Genomic DNA, 22,335 nt, shown 5'->3' on the forward strand with positions numbered 1-22,335 from the left:
ATAAGAATATCTTTTAAGTAGGGCAAAATAATGTTTTGTTTTTCTGCACAGGGAGAACTTCAGAGCCTGATAGCAAGCCTCCAGACATTCAAATGAACTTTCATAATAGAATGCTTGTCTGAATTAACTCTGAGAAATGTTTCCTTTCTCTTATTTTTGATTCCCTTACTCGCCTGCTTTGTCTCTTGCTGCACTAAATATTTGTTTGAGATCAGCTTTGTGAAAATCCGTGCATTAGCATTGTCAAACCAGTATCTCATGTCAAATTAGGAACTTCCTATTTTATTAAATGGTGGGTGACTGAAGTCTTATCTACTAAAATAGCCTTGCATTATTTATCGTAGCCTGCAGCCTGACTTCTCCAAAATTGTTTTCAACTGAGAGCCTTTTCCATGTTTTTCCTGTTTTTTGCTTGGCCTTGCTGTTCTGATTTAACAAATTTTGTTTTGGTTATAATCCATGTCCTTTACCAACAACAATAAATATTGCTTGTCTGTTTATGCTAGTAAGCGCAACAAAGTGTTACGCTATATAATATTCACAAAAAGAATTATGCCTATGTATCTATTTGCTCTTACAGATCATTGACAAGAGTAAAAGAGATCCAACAGAGGAGATTGAAATCCTACTGCGCTATGGACAGCATCCAAATATTATTACCCTAAAAGATGTAAGTAGTGTGTCAGAGACATCCTTTAGTGTATTATAATTGCATATCACTTTCTAATTTGAGAGATGATGAAGTGCATGTTTTAGATTTATGTTACTGTTTTTCAGTATTTAAAAAAGCTGAAAATAACTTTAGTATTTAAAAATAAAACAATATCCTAATGCCATTTATTCAACAATATCAATTTTTTTACTGAGGTGTGTCATTGTCCTCCTTTAAAGATGCTCATATTTTGGTACAACGTAATCCTAAGCAGTCAAATAATTCATCCTTTATAAATCCTAGCACAGGAACAATTCATTTAACATTGGCTGTATTTATAAAGGAACAAGTAAGGTTTTTTGGTTGCTTGGTTAACTTTGAATCTACTTTACATTAGTCAAAAGCAATTTTTAACTGCATTATTACGTAACTGAGAACTCACTGTTTGAGATAGTGATACTCAAATATCCAAATACTCAAAGTAATTTTCATGAACAGTAATGAGTGTTAGTAAGTAATGGACAAAATATTTTCATATGCCTGGTCATCGCTTTTCTTTACCTAGTAAAGGTCTTTGTACCTTACCTGGTCTTCATAGGGAAGATTATCTAGCTTTTTTTTTCTTGTATTGTTTGCTCTGACCGTGGAAACACTTTGACCACAAAAATCAAAGAGTAACATAAGTTGGGAGGTAGAGGATTTTCATAGTGAACAGTAGATTCTGATGATCTAACAGAAAAAGAAAATTGGCTTTCTTTCCTTGATTATGCATTAAAGAGGATTAAAAATTAAAAAGGCATATGCTTAATGACTTTCTTAGTCTGCAGGAAAGTATTCTGGTCCACAAAACCAAACCTCAAGCAAAACGGCTAACCATTTTCAGGAAGCTGAGCTCAGCTGAAGGGAGATTCTCAGACATTTTGAAGTCATTAAAATGGTAGCTCGTAAATGCTGTGGAGATGAGTACTAGCGAACCCTGCCTAAAGGTCTTCTCCTACAATAATTTGTCTTCACTTTATCAATATCATGTAGTTTGGCCATTTCTTGGGAGAACAAAAGTCAGATATACAAGGGAGCCCACCATGGAGCTTACCTTATTGCAAGGTAGATCCCATAATTACAATCCCACTTTCTGTTTGTTCTGCTTCATGTGGTTGGACAATAAAGCCACCTGAAAGTACCTGGGCTAACTCAGAACCTGCATCAGCATTCAGCTTGCTTTTAGTGCTGCATGCTAGGTTTATGAGTTGCTTGAATTCATAATAGAGGTTGTGTTATTTAAGCAGGAAGACAAACATAAGGAATGTGAGTACTTACCTGAACTTAAGCACTATGAATATTTTTCACTGAGAGCAGAGAAATGCAGGCAGCCTTGAAAAGTTGTCATGTGTGCTGAATTGCTCGACTTTGTAATTAATTGTTCTTCATCAGTCATCTTCCAGTAGCAGCCATCTTTCATTCACACCAACATTAATATTCATGTAACAAAAGGAGCCAACAACAAAAAAAGCCTTAAGTCCACAGAGGAAGAGCAGACAAGAGGCTGTAATTCTGTTATTTCTACTTCAGATCCATTCCTCAAGCCCAGTTTATGGAACTATGTCCAGTGTAAGGAAAGAGATACAAGTTTCTAATACATGTGAATCCTGTATAATATCCACTACTGTAAAAAGTTAAGTTTTCACTGTCCTAATATAGATGCATGGGTCAGATTGCTTGCATATCCCACAATATAGGGGTGTTCTATTACAGCTTTCAGAGGAAAGAATAAGGAGTACTTGGCCTTCAGGCCTCAAACTCACCAAGAGCACCGTGTATTATTATACACATAAAACTCAATCTGGATTTGACACAATTTTTCATTCAGTTCCACACCAAAATGTAAACGTTTCTATTTTGAAATGCCCAACTAAAATATTTCAGCATTAAGTGAATATCTTTGGAAATTATTCTTCTGCAAGAAGTAATTTCTTTCTTTTCTTGTATTTCAAGAGTAAATGCAGTAATATTTGAATTTAGCTTAGGATGGAAATTTTCGTTCTTGCTCAGCCTTTTTATGTACTTTAATTCTGAAGGTGTTTGGATTGAAACAATGGAATATTCAAAACACCAAATTCTTTCTGCAGTGCACAGTCCTCTGGGGTTTTTCCTTCTGATTGTTATCAGTGGTCTTTTTCAGTTACATAGTATATAAACAAAAGAGCGAGCTATATTGTGCTAAATCAGATGTCCTTCTTATCCAATATCCTGCTTCTGACAGTGGCCGTTAGTGGATGCCTAGGAAACCATGTAAGAATGGAGGAAGCACACAGCTTCCAACAAACCATTACCTAGAAACTTCCTGTGCCAGACCGTTATATGTATTTTACCCTTTTTTACCTGTGCCAGACCATTATATGTATTTTACCCTTTTTTACCTATTAGCTGCTGTTCTGTAACAGAACTTTTGTCCTGGTTTGAGTTATTTAAAGCATTGGCTGAAGAAACTTTTCAGAAGCATTTTAGAAACCTAAATACAGTATATCCAGTGTCCCAGTCAAAGTGCTTATTCATGAGTTTAAAGAAACTCCTAATATGTATGTGAAATCTTATTTCACTTTGCAAAAAAGGTGTTCTCTTTCTCCATTACAGTATATTTTGTTCATTCGCCTACATCTGTTTATCAATATAGTTTCTTCCAGTTTGCTTGGTAGAGGAGACATCCTGACTGATGTTGGGCATCTGCAGGAGTTCATGTTAGAAACTACTATCATATTTATGATCTCAGCGTAATACTGTGCACCTAATGGGGAAGAAAACTTCAACGGTATTAATTCAGTGCAAACAACTAAATTGATACTACCATTAGATAAATCAGGGCGAGCGGAATGGTTTGTTTGGGGTGGGTTTGGTTTTGGTTTTGTTTTGGTTTTTTTTTTTTTTTGGCAGGTAGACAGGACCAACAAAAGGTAGCAGATAAAATAGTAATCAAATTCAAGCAAATTTTGCTTGAATGCCCCCTGCAGTACTGACATGTGTGTGCTTTGCCATGTCAAATGAAATAAGCTTATTTCTTCACGTTATACCAGGATTAGAGGGAGCATGCCTATTAAAAAAAAAAAAATCTAAACTGCCAGTTTAGTATCTAGAATTAGAAAATTCTGCATTTTAATACAGTGTAATATTTAAAGTCTTAATAGAAACACATTCAGATGATCAGTCATTTATATTTCTTGGGGGAAAATTGCTGTTAAATGAGAACATGGAAACCCGTCATGTCGTCTTCTCCTTAAGATAATATGCTTGTAAAGCCTGCAGAATTACTTCTTTAACATTATTCCTCTTTTTTAATTTGGTGAAAAAAAAATCCTTTTAGTATAGTTTAAAGCACAAAAATTTCTAAGCTTAGAACTTCAGTAGCCTGTATTTCCCAGGTAGCTTAAGACAAGGAAATTGGGATTAAAACTCTTTATTTAATTTAGTTTATTCCTAAAGTTATTTTACTACAGCTTGGATAATTGTTTCTACTTAAATAGAAACTAGTTTTTATCTTGCATATATTACTGCAGAGAACGATTCCAACATCACCATAAAAAATAGGTTGGAATAATAACAGGGAACACAGTCTGTAAAAGGTTTCACTAAAGCAGGAACCACTTTCTGGATTAAGTTTAAACCCCAAGAAAGTGCAACTGAAATGAAATGCTTAAGTATACCTTAAAACATGTTTTGGTATAGTTCAGTCTGTAGTGCCCCCTGGTGATAATATAAGTAATTCTCAACTGTTGTTTCCCTAGAAGTTAAAATGCATGCAAAAATTAAGCCATTTTCCATAACTAGAAGTAAGGGCTAAAATATACATATTTTATTAATTTTAGACTTTGGTTCACACTTTATGCGCAGAGTAATGTATAAGTTGTAGGCTTTTATCATAGCAGTTTTGTATGCATTAACTTCAGTGTTCACAGAAGCTATTTGAAGTGAACTTAGATTATTTTTTTGTTTGTTTGACTGTTCAGTCAGAATGATCTCTGCTCATATTTGTAATTTGGTGCAATAATTGCTTCTACAATTAGCTTTGGCTTTGCCTTAATTAGACTAGTTTCCACTTATTATTACTTCTTAATTTCTCCCATGTCTAGTTTAATTAGTTTCAGTAAAGCTATGTGGGAAAAACTACATGTTATTAATCTTTTTTTCTCTTTAAATATTTACATGCCATTATATTGCTGTACTGCCTTTTTGTAGAAGGTTTTGTGTTCATTTCTGAAGATGAACAATGTCTGGATAGTGTGTGGGGTGAGAAATAGGGGAAAAATAATTGAAGAAAACAGCTTGTGGATGCACCTGCAGTATGTGTGCATTTCACAGGAAGATGGCAGAGAATAAATGTTTTGAAGTTTACATCTTCATGTACTTTTTGCAGGTGTATGATGATGGGAAATATGTATACGTGGTAACAGAACTTATGAAAGGAGGAGAACTGCTGGATAAAATTCTTAGGCAAAAATTTTTCTCAGAACGAGAAGCTAGTGCAGTTCTGTTCACAATAACAAAAACGGTTGAATATCTCCATGCACAAGGGGTAAGTTTTCAGCTCACACAAAATGCTTATAGATTTTAATATTCTTTTCTTTCAGATTTATAAACTCCTATTTTGATATGTTCTTCTGTGCAGTAATTAAGTAATTTTTGGTAAATAATTACATGGCTGCAGGAATTTGTGTTGAAATCAAAACATTCCCCATCAGCTGTGTAGATGTCTAGATAAAGGAGATGATGCAACTGTTTGTCTAGTCCTGCATGCAGTCTGTCAGCAGTTCTGTGGGATAAGCAGATAATGACTAATAGATAGGATATGAGAGGAAGCAAGCCAGGAAGAAGTGCTAGGACTAGTGCTGTTGCTTAGCCATGGGACCTCATGTAATTCCAACCCCACCCTGTGATAGACCCTGAAAATTTATCTTCCATCTATCACACTTGTAATTTCTTCCACTGCTTGGTTTTGAAGAAGTTGGTTTATGACTTTATGAGCTCCTGCACCATAGGGTCAGGAAGTTGTAATGGACTGTTAGGAGAAAGAAAATTAATGCTTCAGGAAATTAATTTGGAGACAGAGGAAGTAGTTCAAAGATAGAGAAGGCAAGTGTGACAATTGCATGGCAAGGACAAGTTGTGTTGCATTTTTAAGTCGACAAGGAAAGGGCGACAGAGAAAAAGCAGAAAGTAAGGGTGTAAGGAAAAAGTCAATCTGCTAACATCTAAAGTTATTATCCAAGAAAAGCTGCTTTGGAATGAATAGTACTCAAACTATTTTAAGAAACAGGTAATAATTCAGCATGCACGGTCATTTCTGTGAACTATTCTTTCAGAAAACTTAGGATCAAAGTTGTCTGGTGTATCTTATTTGTGGTTCATCGCTTTCTTCAGTCACTTGAGCATCTGTACACGGGACTAGAATCCTTGGCCAGCAGCATCCATGGGAATTATGAATAAACCTCAATACCTTCTGTATAGAAATATAAATAATAGAATAACACATATCATAACTTGGTTCCTTCTTACCACACGTGGCCAAAAAAGGCCCAGTGTCCTTGCGTCAAGTAAGGGATTTAGGGGCTTTTATTTCTTTTCTGTAGATCTTTGTAAATATTGGCATTTTAACTTGCATTAGATAGACCACATGCTCCTTGGAACTTCTACTTTTTGAAATTGTTGGGTCATCTTATATTAAGTCAATTCTGCCTGAAAGGTGGCCATATGTGTAAATAGCAAGCACTTCAGTAGTCTAATTTTTCATCTGGAAAAGTCCTCACTGTCTTCAGTGGATTTTCCTTTTGTAGCTTCTTTGGTCACCAGAGGAGCTCATTTGAATATGGTATTAGGTAATATTTCGTTTGACAGATTCCCAATCTGTGTGCAGTCTCCATGACTCTTCCCAGAAGGATTTTCCTCATGGACATTCATAAGATACTTTTGAACTGAAAAATTAGCTAACCAAGGAATTGAAATCCTCCTCTTCAGAGTAAGCAATACTTCCAACTCTCACCCAAACCATTCTAAAAGTATTAGGGCCAGCATACAACAATTAAGGGTTGGCACAATAGACATCATAAAAAGAATAAACAAGAAGTATCATGTCATCTCAGAGCAGAATACTTTTGCATGCTGATAGATAATTGAGAATGCTAATCAAAAACATGATGCTAAGAAATAAAGAATTGGAATGTCCTGCTTTTGCTCTTTTCTATTGCTCTAAAATAAAATGTTATTTCACAGAATCACTGGGTTTTCAGAGTTGGAAGGGACCTCTAGAGATCATCTAGTCCAACTCCCCTGCTGAAGCAGGATTGCCTAGAGCACATCACTCAGGACTGCATCCAGGCGGGTCTTGAAAGTCTCCAGAGAAGGGGACTCCACAACCTCCCTGGGCAGCCTGTTCCAGTGCTCTGTCACTCTCACCGTAAAGAAGTTTTTTCTCATATTTGATTGGAACTTCCTATGTTCCAACTTGTGCCCATTACCCCTCGTCGTGTTACTGGCAACCACTGATAAGAGTCTGGCTTCATCCTCCTTAAACCCACCCTTTAGGTACTTGTAAACATTAACAAGGTCTCCCCTCAGCCTTCTCTTCTCCAGGCTAAAGAGTCCCAGCTCTCTAAGCCTTTCCTCAGAAGGGAGATGCTCCAATCCCTTAGTCATCTTTGTTCCCTGTCTCTCTTGAACTGGGGAGCCCGTAACCGGACACAGTATTCCAGTTGTGGCCTCACCAGTGCAGAGTAGAGGGGGAGAATGACCTCCCTTGACCTGCTGGCCACACTCTTCCCTACGCAGCCCAGAGTTCTGTTGGCCTTCTTGGCGACAAGGGCACATTGCTTGCTCATGGATAGTTTACTGTCTACCAAGACCCCGAGATCCTTTTCTTCAGAGCTGCTTTCCAGCAGGTTCACCCCTAACCTATACTGGTGCCTGACATTCTTCTTCCCCAGCTGCAGGACCCTACACTTGTCCTTGTTGAACCTCATTAGGTTCTTCTCTGCCCAGCTCTCCAGCCTGTCTAGGTCACGCTGGATGGCAGCATGGCCCTCTGGGGTGTGTCAGCCACCCCACCCAGTTTGGTATCATCAGCAAACTTGCTGAGGATACACTCTCTCCCCTCGTCCAGGTCATTGACAAATACGTTAAACAATACTGGTCCAAGTATTGACCTCTGGGGGACACCACTGGTTACAGGTCTCCAACTCGACCCTGCTCCGTTAATCACAACCCTCTGAATCCTATCACACAGCCAGCTCTCAATGCACCTCACTGTCCCCTCGTCTAGTCCACACTTCTTCAGTTTCCTAAGGAGGATGTTATGAGAGACAGCGTCAAAAGCCTTGCTGAAGTCAAGGTAGATGACATCTACTGCTCTGCCCTCATCCAGCCAACCAGTTATAACATCATAGAAGGCTGTGAGATTGGTCAAGCATGATTTACCCTTGGTAAATCCATGTTGACCACTTCCAATAACTTTCTGCTCCTGAATGCGCTTGGATATGACATCCAGAACGAGTTGCTCCATTACCTTCCCAGGGACAGAGGTGAGACTAACTGATCTGTAGTTCCCTGGGTCCTCCTCCTTGCCCTTTTTGAAGACTGGAGTGATATTTGCCTTCCTCCAGTCCCCAGGCACCTCTCCTGTTCTCCATGACCTTTCAAAGATGATGGAGAGTGGCCAAGCAGTAACATCTGCCAGCTCTCTCAGCACTTGCAGGTGCATCTCTTCAGGGCCCATGGACTTATGGATGTCCAGATTGGCCAAGTGGTCTCTAACCTGATCTTCCTCTACAGGGGAAATATCTTCCTCTCTCCAGACCTTCCCCCTTGCCTCCAGGGCCTGGGATTCATGAGGGACAGCTTTAGCAGCAAAAAATGAACCAAAGAAGGCAGTCAGTAGCCCTGTCTTCTCTGTGTCTTCCACCACTAGGGCACCCATCTCATTCCTTAGTGGGCCTACGTTTTTCCTAGTCTTCCTTTTTCTATTGATATACTGAAAGAACCTCTTCTTGTTATCTTTAACTGTGGTGGCCAAGATGAGTTCTGCTTGAGCTTTGGCCCTTCTAATTTTCACCCTGCATAGCTTCACTACACCTTGGTATTTTTCATAAGTAGCCAACCCCCTTTTCCAAAGATCATAAACTTTCCTTTTTTTCCTGAGGTTCAGACAAAGCTCTCTATTAGCCCGGCTGGTCTACTTCCCTGTCTGCTCGTATTTTGGGACTTGGGGATGGCCTTCTCCTGAGCTTTTAAGAGTTCTTCCTTGAAGTAAGACCAGCGTTCCTGGGCACCTTTGACCTTCAGGACTGTCCCCCAAGGGACACTCTCAAGCATGCTCCTAAACAGGCCAAAGTTTGCCCTTTGGAAATCTAAGGTGGCAGTTCTGCTGGCTCTCCACCTCGCCTTCACCAAGAATTGAAAATTTCATGATCACTCTGCCCAAGACAACCTCCAGTCTTTACATCCCCTACAAGACCTTCCCTGTTAACAAGTAGCAGGTCCAGTAGGGCACTTCCCCTAGTTGGCTCCCTCACGAGCTGTGTTAGGAAGTTGTCTTCCACGCACTCCAGGAACCTCTGGGACTGTTCCCTCTCTGCTGTGTTATATTTCCAGCAGACATCCGTGAAGTTGAAGTCCTCCACAAGAACAAGCAATCACGAGACCTCTGCCAGCTGCTTATAGAATATTTCATTGGCCTCTACATCCTGGTTGGGGGGTCTGTAACAAACTCCCACCACGCTGTCTGGCTTATTGGCCTTCCCCTTGATTCTTATCCATAAACAGTCAACAATGTCATCACGCACACTGTTAAGTTCTTGGCATTCAAAACTGCCCCTGACATAGAGGGCCAGCCCACCACCTCTCCTTCCTTGCCTATCCCTTCTGAAGAGTTGGTAGCCATCAATCACTGCATTCCAGTTGTGCGTGTCTTCCCACCACATTTCAGTGATGGCAACTATATCATAGTTTCCCTGCTATACAATGGCCTCCAACTCTTCCCGTTTGTTGCCCATGCTGCGTGCATTCGTGTAGATGCACTTCAGCTGGGCTAATTGCCTTGCCACTTTACTGGGGGGACAAGCCCTTATTCCCACCTGTCCGTGCTCAGACATTTCTGCAGTTGCCAATCTATCACACTACTGCTCATGTCTTTGCTAGCACATGGGTCATCATCTCCCACCTCCACTGTGACAACAGGCTGCAAGACCTTGCTAGTGCTTTTACCCACCAGTACTGGGATGCTGCTCCCAGGCACCACTTCAATCACTCTGGTTACATCCCCGTCCCTCCCCCTTCAAACCTAATTTAAAGCCCTATCAATGAGTCCTGCTAACTCCTGTCCCAGAATCCTTCTTCTCTTTTGGGTTAGGCTTTCCCCACTTGTTGCCAGCATGCCTGGTGTCCTGTATATCAATCCATGATCAAGGTAACCAAAGTTCTGCTGGTTGCACCAGTCTCTGAGCCAGGAGTTAATCCGCTGACTCTTGTTCTTTATCCCCACATCAATCCCTGCAACTGGGGGGACAGAGGAGAACACTACTTGTGCTCCTGATCCCTTAACCAGCTGTCCCAGGGCTCCAAAGTCTTGGTGCAAAATACCAATATAATCTAAACAATCTGACATCTTTTTAAAATTCACATTTGGTAAAACAGCTTAAAACAAGAAGGTATTGTATTTATTCTTTGACATAAACATGTTGATTGCTTAGGAATTAGCATTTGGATTTGAACTAGACTGTTATACCTACTCTTCCTCCCACTCGAGAATTGCTTCCCCTTGTTCCAAAAAAAAAAAGTACTACTCAAGCAGACTGGTTCTAGAAACAGTCTGCCAAATCCCTGGCTCTGTGCTGCCTTCTGTTGCCCACCTCTTCCTTTCTACCCCTTTTAGGATCTATTAAAAAAAAAAAAAACAAAAACAAACAAACCACCAACTAGAATAAAACTCTGGGGTTTTTTTTCTTCTGCCTTGTGGAACAGTAAAGGATGTTTCATTACTTAGAGAAAAAGGATTCTAATCTATCTAAACGCCAAAAAATGAGGGCTGTCAGGAGCTGGTTCTCTCCTACACTGACATCTCAAGCCAGGATGTTCCCCTTAATGTCTACTGTTCCAACTCAAATTCCCTAATACCATTTTGTATATTTCAGCTTACAAGGTCCTTATTTCTATAATTTTAAGTACTCATTTTATTTAACCTCAGAATTGCAAAGTATTTGCGTACTGAAAAAGCCTCTACTAAATAGATTAGTGTGTTAAATGGCTTTACAATCTGCAGGCCTTCTGCAGTCTTTCACTTCTTGGTCTTACATTATTTTCCTGAAACACTGCTAGCTTTCTGAAAGAGTGCATAGAGCTTCTGATTCTGCACATCACTCACTTGCAGGAGTTTTGGGGTATCTTCTCGTTCTAATGTGATTACCTTCTTGAAGTGTTTCCTCACAATCTTTTCCAAGAGGAAATGAGTCTTCCATTCAAATTTAATTCTGTAAAGCTGTGTTTAATATTAATCAAATACATAGGACAATCGGGGAGATAAAGGCTTCCATAGCAGGGCTATTTAAATATTTAAAAGAGGACATTTAGATCCACTATACTGTCTTACAGCAGTGTATACCCTTTTCTTTACAGAGAACAAAGTCTCTAGAGACTTTAGGCTAATTTGTCTTGTGAAGAAAACACAACAGATCATCTGATTTTGAAGACTGTCGTTGTGCATTCCAGGTTTTATTAAGGCTTGTTTATAACATACCTTCAAATAAGATTAGATTCATTCTGCCAGAGCTTTGGCACCTTCTACAGTTTTTGTCAAGCATTTTACATCTCAAGCCCTTACAGAACAGCCGCTTGGAAACCAGTACAGGCTTTTTTTGACATGCCAGTCCATTAGGAAAATACCTCTTCGATATTTTGAGATTATTTTTTTTTGGCAGAACTGTATTAAAATTCCTTCTTAATCAGACCTTAAATGTTTGCACTGGGATTAATTCAGATTATCTGAATGAAGAGAATGTAATATAGAACACCAGTTACCAGCAGTAACTAATGTGTGGTTATGTAGCCCAGTGGCGTATCAACAGCTACAGACATCTGTGACTCTAAATCAGAACCTTTGGCTAGTAATATATTTTGAAGAGCCTTGTAGGTATGCATGTTAAAATAGAAAATACATATATTCACCCATTAGAACAAGACATCTGGAACTGTCTGTACAAATAAATTTGGGGGGATTGGGATGTCTGGAAGGGGGTTTATAGTTAAAGTTTCCAAGTTAGAATTGTAGTGCTCTATATAGCACTGAGCATCAGAATGCTACAGCTGAAGTTAGAAGCTGGAAATGTGGAAACTGATTGCTGATGGGAGATTTTAAATTAAATAGCGGAATTGATAATTATAATATAAAGCCTTTCCTATGTTTAGCTTATTGTATTTAGTGGTTTGTTTTATGTTTTTAGGTTGTTCATAGAGACCTGAAGCCTAGCAATATTCTCTATGTTGATGAGTCTGGTAATCCAGAATCAATTCGAATTTGTGATTTTGGCTTCGCAAAACAGCTACGGGCAGAAAATGGTCTTCTGATGACTCCATGTTACACAGCAAATTTTGTTGCGCCAGAGGTAAATACCAGGACAGTTTATATGCCTTGGTTTATATTGATGGGATTTTTTTGCTGGCGAGATACTTGTTTCCTTCTTGTCTAACAAGTTAAATCACTTCGTAAACACTAAAAACTTGAATTCTCGCTATTTTTATGGCATAATCAAAGCATTTCTAAGAATTTTTTTCAGAAAAAATACTTGTCTCCCTCAGGTTTTAAAGAGGCAAGGTTATGATGCTGCATGTGACATATGGAGCCTTGGTGTTCTACTTTATACCATGCTTACTGGGTAAGAGTAATTTTAGTTTGCTTTGCTGTAGAATAGCAAACCAATATAAACAAAGAGAGTAATAAATGTAGGCCCACTGTTGAAGATGTTTCTATTGAGGCATTGATTAATCTCAACTTTGGCTTCAGTGAGGATAGAATATGCTTTGTCTTTAGTAGAATCCAAGTTTGCAGACACTGACGTGAAAAATTCTTGACTTCTTATGTCTCATCTATTTTAGATGTTTAATTTCTGCTTTGTGGTGATTTAGGAGTAAGAGTTGACTGTTTCATGTGAAAATTAGCTGATTAAGGCAGCATATGTGTTGACAGAAATACATGTTGCAAGTAGAATTGCAATGCATTGAAGCATGATTGTGTGCAAAATTCAACTGCTTTATAGTCTGAAGTGATGCAGTTAGGATATAAGAAATGCTATAGAAATGCATTTATACATGCAACAGAAATGAATTGTATAAAATCTGATGAATAATAAATCCTACTGTAGTTCCACAAGTTCAAAAGATGGTTGCTGTTGCAGCTGCCAAATAGATTACCTTTTTATGCTGGATTATTCAGATTGCCACTTTGGTTAAGAGTTAACGCCATCAGAGACATTATGGCATTTTAAAATAAATAAGTGACAAACATATTTGTTTTTAAATATAACTCCCTTTTGGTTGTGGATATTCTAGTAGCAAGAATGTTTATAGTGAAGCAAGGAAAATTGCTACACCTTCCTTCCTCTAGTATCAAAACAACATTTATTCTTTTTCAGACTCATTATAAAGTCTTCATATTTAATTTTGTAATTTCACTAAAATATGAAGGCTTAAGGAATACTTTCTGTAACTCAGGAACCACCAGGACTTAGACTGCTGTAGGAAAAATCTGGTTTTCAGACCCGTTACAGAGGGAATACATCCAGTAAGAACAGATCTGTAGTCAGTGCCATGCATTTTCACGTGTTAAGAATAATTTCTTTTTACAGCTACATATTATGTTGAACTCGCTGAACATTGTGATCAGATTCATAATAACTGTTGAGGTCCAGGTTATGGAAGTTATTAACATTGAACTTGTTTGGTTAAATAGCTACACTCCTTTTGCAAATGGTCCTGATGATACCCCAGAGGAGATTTTGGCCCGAATAGGTAGTGGAAAGTTCTCTCTCAGCGGTGGTTATTGGAATACCGTTTCAGATACAGCTAAGGCAAGTACATTTACTTTGTCCTTTGGGGGATGAGAAATGGATTGCAACGTAACACATTGCTTATAATGTCTATGTTATATCATATATGGTTGGGTAAGTTCCACCCATTATTATTACTATTTTAAAATACTGATCTGATCCTTTATATACCTAGAAGTTTCTTTCCTGTTTATGATCCTTTCGTGTTTCAACAGCCGCTTGCATATAGGAAGAAAAATGGGCATGCCTTATACTGTAGCCATTAACAAGTGTCCGAAGAAATACAGTGTATTTTATCAGTATTCACACACATGCAGTCATCCATGATGAGAGATGCTGTAATAAAACTTCATGTGGAAGCATGACATTCAAAAATCATAAAGATAGTCTAAATCAGGCTAATGAAAATATTGTGATAGTTACCATATGCGCCACTGATTCGGGCTAGAAAAATAAGTAGTTTTTTGCATTTTTCTGCTTGGATGAGTTCTTCAGAGTTACCCAAGACAGTTTACTTCATAGTTTTTCATTAGGATTTGAGCAGTTTATTCTTTTAAGTACCTTAAGAACTTTTAGTCCTTAAGGATGTCATATCTACTCAAAAAAAAAAACAAAACAAAACCCACTGAAGTATTATACTTTCTTTTTACTGTGTTTGGACAAAGTAAAAACTTTAGACAACTTAAGTTTTTTAGAAGTACATTTTTTACAGCAAATAGACTCTAAACTGAAATGTGCAATATCCTTTATGCCCCTTCTGTGTAACTACAGCAAGGTGCTAAATTTTTCAAAAAAAAAATCTTTTACATGGATTGTGCTCTTTCTTGCTATTGTTGATGTGTTTTCTAATGTACTGTTCTCATAACTCAACCATTTTCCCACAAATCATGTAATTCATTTGATAGACAAATCAACCTGTTAGAATAACATGTTTACACTAATCTGGTAGCATCAGCTATTTCTTCCTTCAGTGCTATTCTGTTCAGTTGTGCTTGGGAGTCTAGAATGAACCAAAACCTGTCAGCTATGAAAAAAATCGTAGCTTCCTTTTTATTATCTTTATGTTCAAATTCTTAATTTGAATTACAAAACAAAGAATGTTTCATATGAAAATGTCCGGTGTTGCTAATGTAACTTAAATTATCTTAAATCCAGTTGTAGTCAACTAAATGTGTTTCTCCACAGGTAATTGCTTAATGTAGAAGTATTATTTATGGTTTACCCTTAGTGACTGACATCTAAAGTCATCTATAAAATACGATGCTGCTGTATAAATTTGGTTCCAGCATCTTGAGTGTTGTATGCATTTCTCACTACCATGATTTGAAAAAGATAAAATAGAAGTTGAAAAGGTTGTAGAAAAGGACGTACTAAAGCAAAGCTGAAAATCTTTCCAGATGTTGAGCCACTTCCATCTAAAGAGAGTACATAGAATATGGTGTTTCATCTCAGCAGAGTTGACTGACATGACAGACAAAAGAGATCATTTCACTGATGATACAAAGAAGGAGAGACTCGTTCCTTTTTTCAGTTAATATATTCTGCAGAAGTTAAAAACTAAACAGAAATTAAACGCCTGTTCATGTGGTTCACAACTTAATTGTGAAACAACTGTGAAAGGTGTTTGAGAAGGGGGGAAAAACAAAAATATAAGCAATAAAATGAGTTCAGAGAGAATGAGGTAAAAATCACTTAGGGTACTTTTATGGACAGCAGAGGTACTAAAATTCAACCTTCAAGTTGTACAGTTGTCGAAAGATTGTTAGACACTGGGGAAACACGCAGGGAAATATCATCTATATTTTCTCAATTGTTCTTTTTTCAATACTCATTTCCTTACATATCTGCTATTTGTCACTGTTAGAAAAAAACCCCAATACTGGTATAGTGGGGCCTGTACTCTGGCCCAATGTGCATACTCTTATGTTTGTGTCTTTTGCCTAACTAAGTTGGATACTTTCCTCTTGTGTTACCAAACATCCGTTAAGTCATATAATTAAAAGACATAGTATTATCATTCCTGGGCAGTTTTTCAGCTGTGTCAAACTGATGTTACGACCGTATTTTTATACCTCTAAAATCTTCAGGTTTAAACTGTAATCTGTTTTAAAACTGAAGTTTTACGCTTTGTAAATTGATTCTTTGTATATTATTGACAGGACCTTGTTTCAAAAATGCTTCATGTTGACCCACATCAAAGATTGACTGCAGCCCAAGTTCTTAGTCACCCCTGGATAGTTCACTGTGACCAGTTGCCTCAATACCAGCTGAACAGGCAGGATGCTCCCCATTTAGTGAAGGTAAATAGATGATTGTTAAGCTTGCTCTTTAGACAAAATTAGTGTAAACTAAAGAATTTTTAAAAAAAAAAAGTTACTGTGGCATATGTTTCCTCAAAATACTATTTAAAAGTTGTTACAGCTGGGAGTCGCAGTAAGCTATGAAGTCATGGAGAATAAATCTAATACATTTGAAAAGGACTTTTACTTTCTTAGGTTTGAAATTTATTGGACTGACTTACACTGGGAGGCTTAACTTCCTTAAGAAACTGGCACAGAAGAAATTGTTCTTCTGATAGTGAAAATGTTGTCAGGTGACTATAGGGGAGCTGAAAAATAGTTTAGCTAATTCTACAGTTTTACAGGATGTTAATCGTCAGTGTCTGAAAGAAAACAGTATACTTCATGATGACAGTATAAGCTAAAAAGAAGCCCAAAAGGCAATGTTAATTAATATAGTATCGTACATTCTGTCTGAAACACAATCTGGTTTTGACCCTGATAAACTTCTTCACTTTGAACAAGCAGAGAGAAATAAAAATAATTGAATTCTGTTTCTCTGTATTCCACCCTGGCTTCAATCCTACATCCAAGAATCTCTGCCGTGCAACATAAAAGGGATCTGAGGAATATAATTAACAATCTCTCTGAGTCAGCTACTAGAAATGTCTAGCATCCAAAAACACAAGTGGAAAGAGGGGGCAGTTCTGATGCCACAGCTCACAACTTTCTAACATATTTTTTTTCCTTACATAAATCTTCATGTGATGAATAATGTGGGCGACTTTTAACTATTTTGTTGAAAACTGAAATGGTTATATAAGTGATAAGCAGAGACAGCCCACTGATAGCGGTTTCAGTCCCCAACTATCTCACAAAGCATGGAGAGAGAACTTAATTCAGCAATTTGCGTTTGGTTTTTTAAGCAAGGTAAAATTGCTTCAGATTGATCTGAAAACTATTTATTACCTTAAAAAACCACTTAATCCAAACACTGCTTGTATTTTGAGTAATGCAGTGGTATGTTTCTGTTTTGTAGATGAAAGTAGACTGAAAGTTAAAACCCATTCAGAATCGCTGTCACTTAGCTCTGTGCGATCTCTAGTGTGTGCGTCAGTCACAGTGTGCTCTTCTTGGGTTTGTTTTTTTGCTTTTTTTCTCCTCTGCCCCACAGGGTGCAATGGCAGCAACTTACTCTGCTTTGAATCGTAATCAGTCACCGGTTCTGGAGCCAGTCGGCCGTTCTACTCTTGCTCAGAGGAGAGGTATAAAAAAAATTACCTCAACAGCCCTGTGAAGTGACCTCAACCAGATACTTGGTACCACGGCATAAGATGATAGCACAAATCATGGCGACAGGTAGCACATATCTGACAGATACCTGCAAGCACACTCTGTCCCAGCTGGTACCTATAATGCTGCTGCTCCTGCTGCTGCTACTGCTTTCATCTATTCTCGCTTTAAACTGTTGATGGCAAGTTACTGATCTTACTGGAGCTTCAAATGGAGTGACAAGTGGAAACACAATGAAAACGATCATGATCACGATTGAATAAACCAGAAGAATTATGAATGCCACCTCTGTCAAAAATACACTGAATAAAGCACTCTGCACCACATAGCATTATTTTTATAAGGAATATTTTTCGTCCCCTAAGATATTCTTTGTTACAGGTAGAGATGGACAGTTTATGTTAAGCACTTAGCTTAAACAATCTGTTTATATTAGCACTATATACTTTGTGCCATCCAACATTTTGTATGTTTTTGTAAACAGTTCACAAGCAGTACATTTCCGTGCTGTTTTCTTTAATGTATACATGCCTTGTTTTACTTAGATATTATTAATCATTTTGACAATTAAGGCTGATTAAACAGTTCACCTGGATTAATCAGTATTGTTGGACAGCTCTAAAAGAAGCCTGACTGTTAAACAGCTATTGAATGTAATACTATGAATATGTATTTCTCCTTGCCTATGTCTTTTCTACATTTCCATGGTTTTGACGCTGCATGTCATGTTATGAAAATCAGGATACTGTTTATAGCATTCAAAATTTAAGCAGTGGATCTCTCACCATACTATATATACAATAGGTAATATAACCCAGAGAAGAGAGAACTTTCTCAGTGTCTCACTCTGTCTTTTGTTCGCCTTCCCCCCGCTCCCTTTTATCCTCTCCCATCTAATCTTTGGACTCAGGAATCATTGCTAAATACTTTCTGATAGAGGACATTTCTATATTGTTTATTCTTATAATCCATTGTTAATATTTTATCTCTGTTCTGTGACTTTGTTTAAGCTGCAAAGGATTTGTTCGGTGAATGTTGGCATTACAGGAAAAAAGGCACCGTTGAAGATAAAGCAAAACATATTGTCCGCTAATAAGCAGAAGCCTGCAAAAAGTAGGTTTAAACTGCATTTAATGCAGTTGCAAAACTGATGGATCTAATGTTCTGTCAGTTCTTTTCCGGTAATTTTAATTGACAGCCAAAGCAAAACAAGAGGAGAGTCATCCAGATCTGTCTGGGGTTAGAAAAGGGTCATTATAATTTACCATGAAAATAGTATTATCCCAGTCAGGTAAAAGAAAGCTGTCCAGAGTGAGTGTTCTCATTTTCCCCCAGATGAAAGCAAGTTTGTAATGAGGGTGAAAGACTCATTTTTAAATACTAATATATACTTTTACGACTTCTGGCCTGTCAGTGTCTTAAGTAATTAAAGGCACATCTTGATGGCTAGTCTTGGAAGATCAAATTGCCCACATGAGAAGGTGCCCTGGAATGTGTCTGAATTCAGTGAGTGTCCCACTCCACCAAAATGGTATGCTACATCAACTCATTCCGGGTATGAAAATGGCTATTGGGAATTCAAGCTTCAATAAATATGGATCTGGGTGAACAGCTCTGTATGAACAATACAATTTAAAAACTAAAAGGTGCAATTTTGTGTTTCACGTAAGAAGGTATTTTCTTGATTTTAATGATATTAAATTTCTTTTATGGTGATTAATTTGCTACTTTCCCTGAAACATCAGAGGTTTGTTGAAAGGGGGAATCATCTTTATGACACCACAGATTTGCTCTAAATGAATTTGAGAGTGTTCCTTCTGCCACAAGTGTTTCCAAGTTCCTTGGGGAAGCTTCCTTTGTTAGACTTGCAAAGGATCCCACTTTTATTGCCCTTAAAAATCTGTCGAATATTTAATCCATCATATAGTTGTTAAGGAATTGGTTTTATGAACAAGGATTCTGAAATTACCATAGATCTCAGAAATTTGAATGCACAGCTCTTGCAAACAATTAGCATTTTACCCTTACTTGGTGCTCTAGCATTGAAGTTCCCTTTAGCTGTGCAGATGCGTCTACCCTTCCTTCAAGAAACATCTTCAACTAGAGGCAGAAAAAGGCCATTTTAATTTTTCTTTGACAGTGTCTGCAGTTCCAGAGAAATTTAGCAAAACCTTATCTTTCAGAAAATGTATTTTCAGTTCTGTGAGCGATCGCAAGTCAGGCCCATCAAAATCTAGAAACCTTCTGGAGTGGCTTTTAAATGTCTTAATCTGAAGATTGTCCCATCTAGTCAACAGACAAGATTTAAAACTGATACTATTGAAATAAAGGGATGCCAGTACTTGCTAGCGTGTCAATAATGGCATTTCAGTTCAGGGAGGAATTTCTCGTGTGTTGTCCGTGTGTATATAGAGGTACCTGGCAAAGAACAGACCAAAAGGAGGAAGTGTTAAGCTGCTTCACTGTTGGCAATATCTATATTAAAATAATGTAAAAGTACTTTCACTAATTTTATTTTAGCCATATTTTGTGGCCCTCAAGCTCACTGGTCATGAACCAGATAGCGAAGCAAAGTTAACTCCTGCATTTGATGTATCTACATTCTCAAGTAAGCTGTTAATTTAGTCTAGACTTCACAGATGTTGCTACCATGTCATGTATATAGCAGCATAGGATGAATGTTTTAAATGCTAATCAGAAAGGGCAGTGGTAACCTGAATGTGTTGAAGTCCAGATCCACTCTATTTTTAAGTTACTTCATAAACCAAGGTATGAGGGGCCCGTCTATACAGGAGGTATCTTTTACAGGTGAGGCTTACATGGTTTTATGTACCTTACCTCCTATTTTGGAGCCGTGTTCACAACTTCCACATTTATTTTTATGTTTTTGTAGCTGCAGTTGTTAGAAGCCACAAAGAAATCCACGTAATGCTTCTTTGAACCCCAGCCCCTTTCTATTAGAATGTGAGTATATACAACACACTGTAAATTCATTGCTGGACTGCTTCTTGGTCTACAAAGGATAGCAAGTCACTCTAGGACACGCAGTCATAGAGGACAAAAAAGGAGGACTGCAGATACAGGTGAATTTTGTATATGTAGGCCGTGGGTTTGGTTTTTTTTAGTGTGAAATTACCACTTACTGTGCTTGAGAGAACAGAGGGAAGAGAGTAGTTGCAATATTCATTAAATGCCATCTATATGCAGTAAGGGCAAAGTTCTTTATTCATAATCACCATAACATTGAATGGGACTTATAAGGAGTTTTTCAAGAGAATATTTAAAACTTTTTTCTAAAGAGACAAGGGCATATGAAAATAGATTTACGTGTCTGGGATTTTTTTGTGTGTGTGTTTTGCTTTTTGTAAATGTGGTGTACCAACTAAAGCTGTGCTTTTCTATTATTGGAAGGAAAGGATGCAAAATATGCTGGTCCTTAGTAAGCAGCAATGGTTAATAGATGCATTTTCACTTATGAAAATGATGTAAATGATTAGCTTTATCTTGATACTCTTGACCTAATCAAAGGGAAGGTGTACTTATGAGGGATGTAATTATTTTGCAACCTAGTTGGGGGGGAGGGGGAGTCTACTTAAAACGTTTTTAAAAAATGACAAAATCACAGATAAAATATTTTTCTACAATTCTATACAATCATACTTTGTACTAGTTTTCTCAGCATGGCATGTAAGTGAGTCTAAGGTACTGTTCCAGGAAATCAGTGGTATTGTACCTTGTTCTAGACCATTACGATAGCATCTGTTAGATGCTTGGCACTGCTGTCATAGAACTGAAATGCTAGTAAAGAAAAAATAAATAAAATTGTACTGAATACTTTAAATGATTGTTTTATTCAGAGTCTGATCTAGGAAATGTTTCAATCATGCTATTAATGTGTAATTAGAACTGTTCCAGATGTAACTAGGAACGGTTCTGGGAAGATATCATTGCTTGTACTCCTGTCTAATGGCAGGTTTTGTAGTCTTCAAAAGAAATTGAAATTTCTACTATGAATAAACTTTCAAACATCTTAAAGTGCTTTTTTGGTTAATCATTTGTTCTGCTCGGTTATAAAAGTTGTTGTTCGTTCATCACTAACACTGAACTGCATTTGCAGCATACCAAGTGTGCATTTCCAACTGGAAAGAGTTTTTAACAAGCAAGTGTTTGTCAGTTAAAATGTTGCTATATTCCAGCATATTTAGTCAGATCGCCATTAGTAGGTAAATAGGGAGCTGAAGGAAAAACACTTGCATTCAGTAGATGCTATAGACCTCACTATATGGCAGCGAGACCAAAGTGCAAGAATATTGTATTTTAATACCCTGTAAAGACTCCAGTTGACCGTAAAGCACAACTTAAAGGGAGGCTGCTAAATACTACTTGTGATGCCTGCGTCGCTCTGGACGTTGAAAATAGAGGCATATTTGATAAGTAATGAACCTTTAAGCATTTGAAAAATTAGACTATATGCATAAGTACTCCATAAAAAACATGCCCATGTCTTTCAGCAGCTCATGCAACTTGGAAGCTTGCAAGGGTAATTCTTTTTAGCCTTGCAACCTGGAAAAGATGGAAGAGTTTTAAAAGTTTGCATAGTTTACATAAAATTACAGTAGTTGTGATAGGGAATAGATGAGGACTGTAACCAGTGTTGCTAAGTGTAGCAGAAGGCGGCTGTACGAGGCCATGAGGAGGGGCCTGGCGCGGGGCAGAAGAAATCACGGCAGAAATCACGGCAGAAATCCAGGGCAGCGTTTATCTCCCAAGAGAAATTCTCGCCTTTCCTGGGATCCCGCCTGCGGCCGGCGCCGCTCCGTCCCCGCGGCCGGCTGCGTCTCGCCTGCCTCAACACAGATTTAAATCCATTTTCGGATAAACTGGATCATCTGTAGGCCTGGAAAAGCTCTGGAAAGCGAGAAAATGGAGGTCGACATCACACGGGATCCCGGTGATACCACCTTGCCTTACTTTCTACCCTCCCGGGGGTAACCCTTTAACAGGTGCGTTTCTGACAACGTGTTTCCTCCCCGAG

General features: G+C 38.0%; 1 protein-coding gene across 2 annotated transcripts in view; it reads left to right on the forward strand.

Annotated features, from left to right (window-relative positions):
* The window catches only part of RPS6KA3 (ribosomal protein S6 kinase A3), an 80,134-nt gene extending 61,119 nt beyond the window's left edge, over positions 1 to 19,015 (forward strand). The window contains exons 16-22 of one of the 2 annotated variants that reach the window (XM_074605181.1): positions 581 to 670; positions 5,058 to 5,216; positions 12,127 to 12,288; positions 12,482 to 12,558; positions 13,632 to 13,749; positions 15,888 to 16,028; positions 17,182 to 19,015. In XM_074605181.1, coding sequence (XP_074461282.1) covers positions 581 to 670; positions 5,058 to 5,216; positions 12,127 to 12,288; positions 12,482 to 12,558; positions 13,632 to 13,749; positions 15,888 to 16,028; positions 17,182 to 17,304 — 870 coding nt within the window. In that variant the 3' untranslated portion in view covers positions 17,305 to 19,015. The remainder of the gene's footprint in view (positions 1 to 580; positions 671 to 5,057; positions 5,217 to 12,126; positions 12,289 to 12,481; positions 12,559 to 13,631; positions 13,750 to 15,887; positions 16,029 to 17,181) is intronic. The other variant, XM_074605188.1, reaches the window with a different exon arrangement.
* Positions 19,016 to 22,335: the final 3,320 nt, after the last annotated feature.

The sequence above is a fragment of the Larus michahellis genome, chromosome 1 (genome assembly GCF_964199755.1).
Source record: "Larus michahellis chromosome 1, bLarMic1.1, whole genome shotgun sequence".
NCBI lineage: Eukaryota > Metazoa > Chordata > Aves > Charadriiformes > Laridae > Larus > Larus michahellis.